General features: G+C 28.3%; 1 protein-coding gene across 6 annotated transcripts in view; it reads right to left on the reverse strand.

Annotated features, from left to right (window-relative positions):
* Positions 1–12: 12 nt before the first annotated feature.
* Positions 13–10,437, reverse strand: part of LOC106689635 (Myosin binding subunit) — a 93,576-nt gene continuing 83,151 nt past the window's right edge. For 5 of the 6 annotated variants that reach the window (XM_014434727.3, XM_014434722.3, XM_014434726.3 and 2 more), the window contains 5 exons: positions 8,687–8,806; positions 7,005–7,112; positions 6,443–6,529; positions 6,191–6,289; positions 13–897 (listed from right to left, as the gene is read on the reverse strand). In XM_014434727.3, the coding sequence (XP_014290213.1) occupies positions 6,191–6,289; positions 6,443–6,529; positions 7,005–7,112; positions 8,687–8,806 (414 nt within the window). In that variant the 3' untranslated portion in view covers positions 13–897. The remainder of the gene's footprint in view (positions 898–6,190; positions 6,290–6,442; positions 6,530–7,004; positions 7,113–8,686; positions 8,807–10,437) is intronic. The other variant, XM_014434723.3, reaches the window with a different exon arrangement.

Consider the following 10,437-nt stretch of genomic DNA (forward strand, 5'->3'; position numbering starts at 1 on the left):
AAAACTAAGGACTAGAAAACAAACAGTAATTTAATATATATATATATACTTTGGACCTATCAATTAATAGTTATTTTAGTAAACAATTCAATTTTTTTTTGTTTTGTTTTTTCTTTTTGCAAGGAATGAGTGCATCCTCAAGCAGTGTCGAACAAAAAAGTTAATAAATAAAAACCCAAGGTTTGTGAATAAATATTTACAATGGTATGCAATATAAATAAATATTAGATGAGAAAGACTTACAAAATATTGACAATTCATTATAAATATATAAACATTTAGAATAAATTTTAATATAGTAACTATGTTTACATGATTTAATATACAACTTTAATACATAGATAGTATAAATGAATGGAGGTTTATAAATTTTAAAAAAGGTTTGTTCTGATTAGAGAGCAGTGATTAGCATGGAATGCATTTTATATTAACGTTGTTAAATTTCAAAATTTCCATTCATTTGTCAGTAAGACAGGCTTCATCAAACAAAAACAGATTTAATTCATACAACATGAATGATGAAAATGCCCTCATTAAAAATTAAAAGAATACTGTAAAGTTAAAATCGAACTATACTCGACACATTTTTACTTTTAAAATAAAAATCAATCGCTATGATTAGATACAAACAAATTTCAATGTATGTAACAATCAATAAATAATAATCTTTCTCACTAGATGACAGGCTCAACACTTGAAAGTGTATGAGTAATATATAATTAAATAAACTTATAACAGCTGTACACAACAGAAACTACGTAATGAGATTATCAACACCTAAAATAAAGGAATAATGAAAGAAAGCAAAAGTCATTTAGACAATTTGCTTATAACTCGTATTAAAGCCCCATTTTCATCCTTTAACCTCTGGTTTTCACACTTAAGTTGTTCAAGTTGCTGAAATATACATTAAAAAAAAAATCAAAATCAAGAGTATTTTAATAATAATACATCAGTAGCAAAGCAATATTCAGATTAGATTTGAAATCCAGAAACAAAAAATAAAAATTAACATTGTTAAAAAATAATTCATCATAATTTCATTTCTACTTTTAAATTTGTGTTAAGTATTTTGATTTGAAAATACTCTTCTAAGAGTTGTTATGCAGAAAAACAGCCATGGTATCTTCTCAAATTATTTGATTAACTGTTCTGATAATAAAGATTATCAGAATCATTTAAGTGTTATTTATAAAAAGATGCCAGTTACATCCTGAATAAATCTCGTTTAGTCACAATTAGTTCAACAAGGAAAATTAATCAAACCAAATTGTCTAAGATTAGAAAACTATCTTAGGTCTGGTGGTATACCTTACCTCTCTGTAAAAAATATTTCGGTAAAAAAATAAATTACTTTATAACTTTATAGAGTGATGCCAAACTTTTAACATTATCAGAAAATAGAAATGGTATATAAGATACAACGTCTCGGTGTTTTTACGATTAGATTTGATATTGAAATAAATTTATGTCCACAATCATCCTTCAAACAAGCATCTGGAAAATTTTGGGAGAATTCAAATCATTCAAAAAATTAATAAAAACCTCAAGTGAAGTTTTCACGAGAAACACTAAAATATTTTTAAAATACGGATACAATTAATATGCCATATCTCTGTTAAACCTGGTTCAACCATTGTTATAATGATCAGGGAAACACAAGAACATTCATATCCTAGATCAGTAAATTATCAAATTCTTTTATAGTTCATATTTAGGCATTTTTATTACTACTAACAATGTGAAGTGGTTAATTATTACAAATAAATAAAAGTGAAGGTGCTCTAGACCAATGGTTTCCAAAGTATGTGCCTCAAGTGTATGTCATAAGTGAATGCCACTTTCTCAAAATAGTATTAAAAAATATGGTATGGTGCGCATGATACTACTTTCACTTATCACCCCACAATATTTTGTGTAGATTGGTAGGCTAATGTTAAAGTTACCGCTATTTTTGTGATTTTCAAAAAATAAAACCAGGTAGAGTGATTGCTATAAAAATTTGTATTTTAGTGTTTCTTGAGGTGGGAATAACAAATGAAAATTTAGTTCCTGTCAAGAGTACATCAGTTTAATGAAGCTTTAATGAGTTGAAAGACTTGATGGTCTCAGCTTCTCCTGTTCGAATTGGATACCTCAATTTATCCTTTTCTCTCCTTTAGTTATTCTTCGATATTTAAATTTATCCATTGTTTATAATTAACAATGTAAACTGTTAATTTTTTCAAATAAACAAAATTAAAGGTACTTCAGTGGTAGATTTTTAAAAATTCACCATTTAAGCCCTTTCAGGCTATTTAAATGAAAGTATGGTCTAGCTGATATTAAGGACTACTTAATTGATATACCAAATTTGATAACGATTTTTGGAGCCGTTTTTTAAGAAAAAACAAAGTAAAAAATCGATTCCATTAAGTGGCACTAATAGTTAATTTTATTGAAAAAGTTGCTGTCACACCCCAGACTATGCACCCACCTTAAATATATAATTTCAGTTTCATATGACTTTACATTTTTCAAGCTAGGCTGTTCATAGACCATTTTGTGAGACAAGACGGTCTCAAGGACTCAAAACATGCATTTCTGTCTACTCAAATTCAAACAATCTAGTATTTACTTGGCTCTGCTTTTCTTTTTTTCCTATATATTCAACTGCTCTAAGGATGATTGTGTGAAATATTTTTAGCCAAGAGTGAAAAAGTTTGGGAAACTCTGCTCTTGAGCAGGAGTGGCCAACAAAATGATTGCAAGGCCTATTTTGGTCAACTGTCAATGCCTAAGATGGAATTCCGTGTACCATGAACTTTGAAGCGATTATAGAAGACAAAACTTTCAAGCAATAGTTTCAGTCAAACATATTTTGTATGACTCAAAAGTTATTAATTATCCATGCTCTTTAAATTTTCCTGGATGTGAGTTTTTTGCCCCTTTACATAATTATTATTCTTGTTTTTTACATAGGTAGATAAGCCGTATATCTGTATTTCAGTAAGATGTGTACTCAACAAGCTATTGATAGATAAGCAAAAAGTAAGCCATATTATTCTTTCATAATACATTTTCTTGGCAAAAAAAAAACGTGAAAGTGAAATATTGAAATAAAATTATCAGCCATACTCTGCAGCTTTATAACAACTTTTTCATATTAATGAACAAATAGTACAACTTGTACATTACAGTTGATGAAAAAATTAAAATGCATCTTAATTTAATAAAAATTTATTTTGAAAAAGTGTCGGAAAATCTAATTTTTGAGGTAACGCATATAAAGAATGCTGCTATCAAAAGATGGATCTGGAAATTTATTTTCTTTATGAGACTATATCTCGAAAATGTAATAAGTGATTTAAAAAATAAAAAATAAAAAAAATATAAAATAATAAAAAAAAAAAAAATAGTTTTCAACATATATATTCCTGATCCACCCTTAACTCCCAGGAATGCACCTGACACTGAAACACAGTATGCATTTCATACTCTTTCTTCTTATTTAGACTATGCCTATAACAATGAGTCGATCGTGAAACACTTATAAGATAGAAAGTAGATCTTATATACAGAAATGTTGGCCACCCCTGCTCTAGAGGAAGTATTAATGAAAATTTGGCATATGTGCCCTTTCAGACTATTTTTATTAGGCCTATCAAAATAAAAATGTCCATGCGCACAGGCCTGGGGTTTTCAAAAATTAAGTATTAACATTTCACAGACAAAATGTAATTAAATCTTAATTGCTCAACTCCTTTTTTACATGTCCAATTTTTATAATTATAGATTACCATTTTAGTACCAGCATCATCATATCACTGAAGTACTATCTTACAGTCAACAATATCAGAAACTTTTCGACTGCTTGGATCAGTCTTATTCAACCATAAACCATTACCTTACAAGTAACATTACGGTCTCTGGTAGCTACCCAAGCATTCCAAATGAAGTTTTTGATTCACTAACGGGAAAAGAATTGTTATTTGTTGTGAGCAAGGCCAAAAACCCTGTTTTCCCTTTGATGCTGCTACCATTGATTTTATTTCTCTAACTAAAATTTTCATTATGATGTAATTTTTACATTTTTGCATTACTTTAATCAGCAATTCTATGGAAAATATTGATTTTAGTAAAAGTTCTGCTTATTTGAATATTGAATTAATGCTGAACACTAATAACAACAAATAATTTATCTGAATCAAGCTTTGAGTAAAAAAAAAAGATCAGGATATCAAAACAAAGGAACATAGAGGTTATTATGCTTCATGATAGTGTACCATCACACTACAAAACCGATCAATGAAACAACTGAGGTGGTTATGAGTAACATGGATCTTAATCGCTGCATTTTGCTACAATACACTAATACAATAGTAACTACACTATATTCCACCAAGTATCTGTTTTACTTAACCTTTCTTTACTCCAGACTTGTTTCTTAAGGAACAGCAAGAATTTTAGGAGGACACATTCCTTGGAAAAACGATTCAGAGAAAATTAAAAAGCCTTGAAAAAAATGGGCAATGTGGAGCTGAATATGAAATGAAGAATTTAATAATTAGTGGTAATCAACATCCTTCAGCAGGAAAGTAGTGACTAAATCAGGAAGAATAAAAGGTTGAACACCAATGGAGGATTCACCTGTTATGGACAGTTTTACTACTCCAACTTAAAGAGAAACACTGTTCTGAGACCGAAACAGGGGCATTATCCTCATGACTTAGTTCAATTGACTTATAGAAATAGAAATACACCTAACTTCTAAAAGAAATTAAACAAAGGACTATGAATTTGAAATAGGAGCTTAAAGAATATTGGTACATGTTTTTGATTTTGTGTTTTAACTACTGTCACAAAAGTTTCTGGAGGTAGAAACATCGAAAAAATATATTATCAGATAAGCTTTGAAAATATATTAATCAGACAATATGATAAGAAATAACTTTGAGAGGAATCCAAAAGATCAAAGAAGAAAATTACTATAAGAATATTTAAAATGGAATAATATTTTAAATGGAAATATTTAAAAACTACAAAAAATATGAACCAAAAGGATAAAAAATATAATGAATGAAGATGCCTGATATCTTGTAACAGTTAAAGAAATTACCAGACAGAGGAAGGCATTATCTAAATGTGTATGCTAATAACACATCTACAAACAATGATACCATGACAAATTTGTTGAACATCAAAAAAGAAACTTGCTGTAAGGAAGATGCAGAGAGAACTGGAGAAAGGATCAATACTGGAAAAGCAGCAGAATATGAGGGTAACTTGTAAGAAAACAACTGAAGGATGAAGCAATAATGTAACAAAAAAAAATACAACAAAAACTCAAATTTCAGGCACCAGACCAAGAGGAAGACCTTGGATTCAACAAAGAATATATCGACAAGTTAGGAGAGGCCAAGTGTGAAAAATAAGAAAGCTGCCTTGGGACTGGTAGCTCTCTGTATTGAAGCTCCTCAACATTGAAAGGTAGACAGTGGAAGTAGGAAAAAAAGAGGAGCATGTAACTTCTAAAAAATTTACACAAATAGAATAAAAATATTGATTGTTACAAACATTATAGTTGTACCACCTGTAGGACATCAGCTCACCTAAACTTGAGAATCTCAGAAGCTATCTGGTTTTCGGATGGTTAATAAGTATGTGATGTACTGGATATAGTTAACATTTGTACTGTCAACAGTACCATCATTCTTGTATTTATTTCTCAACATTAAGGAATTTTTTAACAAGAAGCTATAATTTGACTTGGTGTCCCTAGTATTAGTAAGCCTGGGTTAATTAAAGCAATGAACTATGTTTTGTCAAAATAATAGGATTTATAAGTAGCATTAAAAGTTTAACTAAAATCTAAATCATGATTCATATAAAACCATCTTATTTTATCCAAGTTTGAATAACTGTTGACAAATTACCCCTAAAAAAGCTAAAAAAATTGTTTTTTTAAACTACGTTTATGTATCTTAAATTATACTATCTTAATGACATAGCTATAAAAAGCAAATTTTAATTTAAAAGCAAACTTTTAATATTAATGATAAAATGCAAACAAACTTCCATGATCCACAAAATATATGTACAACTGAAAATCCAACGTGCAAATTAATCACGAAACACCAAAAATATATAATCAAGTTAGGGAATGCTTAAATAAAACCAGCACTGATTTATCGTCACGCACGCCTATTACCTATTTAATGTGTGAAGATGTAAGTTTAGAGACGACACGTGTTAGAGCTCTATTCTCGGCTCTCAGCCTTTCATTATCAGATTTCAACTTTTGCAATTGCTGAAAAATTAACAATGAAGCTTTGATATAGAAATTCTATTTTCAACAATCACCCTTTCATCATAATACTTTATACAATATTTTCCCTAAACCAATAATTGATTTAATTAACAACAAATGAATTTATTTCATTCTTAATCACATGAAAATTACCTTTAATTCCTCTTCCATTTCTGAAAGCTTCCTTTCCATGGCCCGTCTCTCCCTTTTTTCAGCTTCTGATAAGGAATTTCGACTAGCCTAAAATAATCAGATAAATTAGAAACACATACTGATCTTAAATTTAAAAATTATTTGGTACTTCAATGTATATTAGTATGTATAGGAAAAATATATGAAGTAATTGTATATTTGACATATAGAATATATTGTTAAGAATGAATTTCTTTAAAGTAATATAAGGCTTGAACAGGTTAACATTTTCAAAATTAGTAATCATAGGATTCCCTTTAAAAAGAACTCCCAACTATTTCTTTAAAAAATTATGGTCTGGTAATATATCAGAATACCACAATTCATTTTCACAGATGATGTTTAAGTACAGAAATTGATTATTCAATTAATTAACATTTTTAACTTCATTTATAACAATCTAATAAATCACTTTCTGGTTTTTAGACGCCAAAAAAAAAAAAAGTATTGATGGACGTCAACATAAATATACTTTTAGAATTTCAAAATAGGATTAATAATTATGAAATAACTTAAAACTTACCAAAAGAGCATTTTTCTCAGATGTTGTTTTCGCATCTTTTAACTCTTCTTCCGTTTGCCGTAATTTTTCACGTAACCGGTCATTTTCGACCAATGACTCCTCATAAAGCTAAATAACATTAAAGCAGATTCATATTATTAATATATTTTGAAATTAATTAAGGTTTATAATTCAAATCATTCAGATTAATTTTTTTTATATAAACATTTTTAACTTTGTACATCATAAAAGGAAACATTTTTCTCTTTAAATTCCAAAGAATTTTAATTAAGAAATTTCATTTAAAATTGTATTTACTTTTTTTGGTTATCCAGCATTAGCCATTTCATATCATATCATTGGAGCTCTATTCATTATCTCTACATGTTTACATATATACTTTTCCTTATCATTTTTACACAAGTGTGCAGTAATAAACTACTCATTATAATCCACTTTTTCTGACTGCGTATTTAAAACCAACAAAACCCCTCATAATACAGTCCTATTTTTTAAAGCTATTTAAAAATAAAATAGAACAAGTTTTTGACTCAGAATATTTTGATGTCCGAAACTGGATGGCGGTGGCACAGAATAGGGACACGTGAGAGCTACTGTTGGAGGAAGCCAAGACCCTTCATGGGTAATAGTGTTAATAAGAAGGAGGGCAATGCAATAATTAGAAAATAAAGTAGAATAAAACCGCTACTCATTTAGTAACTTCCATCAATTTTAAATTCCGATTATTATTCTGCATCCAAATAGTGAAAAGATTTTCTTCCGATTCTTTTATTTTTAATAGTCTTCTAATGTGTCAAGTACAAAAACCATGGTCTTATCAACTACTTCCACTGTAAGTATGCACAGGAATATATAAATATTACTAACCTTAACCTCATGTATTTACATTAAACTGCCAGAAGTCACATCAAATTTTAACCCTCAGACTATGTTCAATAGATCGGTGAGGAGGAGCCCTTTTCATCATATGAAATAATATACCCTATATGGCTCCATCAAACCAAAGGAGAATATTTAATGAACTAATATGATAAATGATAATATGTTGGTTTTCAAGATATTTTAATTCAAATATTCAAAAACTCATTATTTCATTTCAAGCACTATCTTTTTTTTCTTCTTGAGTTGTAGGATGACGATTAAGAAATTTCACTTAAAAAATAAATGAATAGTTAAATTTTAGGACAAATAATAAAAACCATTCCAAACAAAATAACCTTGTGAAATAGTAACCCACTTAAGAATTTTTTTTGGAGAAAATAACCTAGGTAAGATATTCCAAAACGAGGACAAAAAAAAATACTAGATAGGCCTCATATTGGGGTATCTAACATTTTTTTATCTACTAACCTTAATATCTCTTTAAAATTAAACTAGCTTTATAAAACTGGGTGTAATGTTGAAAAACTGATGAAATGCAACATTTTTAAAAATACCTCAAAAATTCACAAATAGTAAATTATTTATTTTGATCTTTTTACTTTGCTTTGGGTGCTATGGTTCCCTAGCACAAACACATGCTTCACTTTGCACAAAACCAACCAAGTAACCAAAAAAGTGCTGTTGCTATTGCAATAATAGGAGATTTAAAGATCATATATCAAATATAACATTAATAGTCAAATCAAGCACAGAGTCTCTTAATATGGCTTTATTAAAATTATGACAAAAATCAATAGTACCTTCTTATAGTCAATAATTTCTCCATTTTCATTTGATACACGTTCATGGGAGGAGTTACTGTTATTAACACCAGGAATCACAGATTTCAACCTTGATGTGGCCTCTGAATCATCTCCACTCTGAAAGCATATTAGACAATTAAACATTTAAATGCATGGTCATAAAATAAAATAAATATTTCAGCTAAGAATAAAATAACTAACAAGGCTGTTTGAATAATGAAAGCACCATTTCAATAAGAACATTCTTATTTAGTGCTTCATTGATAAATGATAACATATCAACATCTCAAAATTGTTTACTGATCTAATACTCAAACGCTTAATGTACTTTCAAACTTAATGTAATATATACTGATATGGATTTTCTTGAGGATTAGAAAAGGAAGTCTTATTTAGCTACAAACATTCAAAGTGATCAAATATAAAAGAAAATTTATTATTTTGGGACAAAATATACTATTAATTAAACACATTTTTATTTTTTTTTTAATTATAAGAGAAACTTACAAAATAAATAAATCCTTAAAATCTATCAAAACATAGCAAGTAGGTAATTGGTAAACATTATGAATGATTAAGAGCACCCATTTAGTATTTACAAGATACAGTAAAACAAATTTTATTTTTGGTTTAATAACTTGAAATGTTAGATGTTATGTTTTTTGTTTAAATTTAAGATGTTTTTTAACTAAACTTAGTATATGGGAAACATTGGTAAGATGATAGTTGATAAACATCTCATTCTAATCCACATTTTAAATTATTGTGTTAAACATATTTTGTTATATTGAAACCTTATCAGCTCATCTCTTACTTGATATCCTTCAGAGAGCAGACTTTTTGTACTACCACCAATAGCTGAACGTGCTCTCTGTCGAGAACGATGTCTATTGAAACTACTTGACCTGCTTGGAAACTGAGAAGGAGTTGGACTTCTAGAAAGAGGTGATAATGAAGATAGGCCGGGAATAGAAGGAACCGACAAATTATGCTTTAAAGAACTTGAAGATGGAACATATATACCACCATAACCAGAAGATGTTCCTCCATAATATGAAGATGAATTAAGGTATGGTGTAGAAGAAGAAAGATTTTGATTATAACCTGCAATTTTTAAGAGCAATAGTGAGAAATAATACTAAGCACATATCTTACCCGACAGAAATGTCACTTTTTATGACGTATAACAATTATGTTCATTTCCACTTATACTAAAAATTAATGTAATATCTTCTATTTATTAAAACTGCTATAAAATCAAAAGAATTTTGTCAACAATAAAGGGTAGCTAAATTAAAATATTTGTTTAGTGTTCAATATTCAAACAATTATTATAATCGAGCATGTAAAAATGATGAAAAACCAATTACAGCATGGAACTTGTGTAAAACACAGAAAGAATTGTATTTTTTTTTTTAGAAATGATTACTTTCAGAAATTAGCTTTAAAGCATTATCAAGTCATTGATGTATTGGAACACATTTAAATAATTATAAGATTTAAGCACCTGATTTTTAAAAATTTAGTTTGTTCTCATCTTTCTTTCAGGGATTTGAACATATTAATTTTTCCCTTCCATAAACCATAAGATACTTAGTGCTCTTAGATTGTGTTTATTTAACATTTATTAATTTATTGATCCAACACTATAACCACATGACTATATTAATAAGTATAAAAAAAGTATTTTTAAGATTATTGCATCAGAAACCATTGATAAAATACTCCCTTATTAATAATAATATAAA

The sequence above is a fragment of the Halyomorpha halys genome, unplaced genomic scaffold (assembly GCF_000696795.3).
Source record: "Halyomorpha halys isolate HHAL.00 unplaced genomic scaffold, Hhal_1.1 Scaffold1421.1, whole genome shotgun sequence".
NCBI classification, from domain to species: Eukaryota; Metazoa; Arthropoda; class Insecta; order Hemiptera; family Pentatomidae; genus Halyomorpha; species Halyomorpha halys.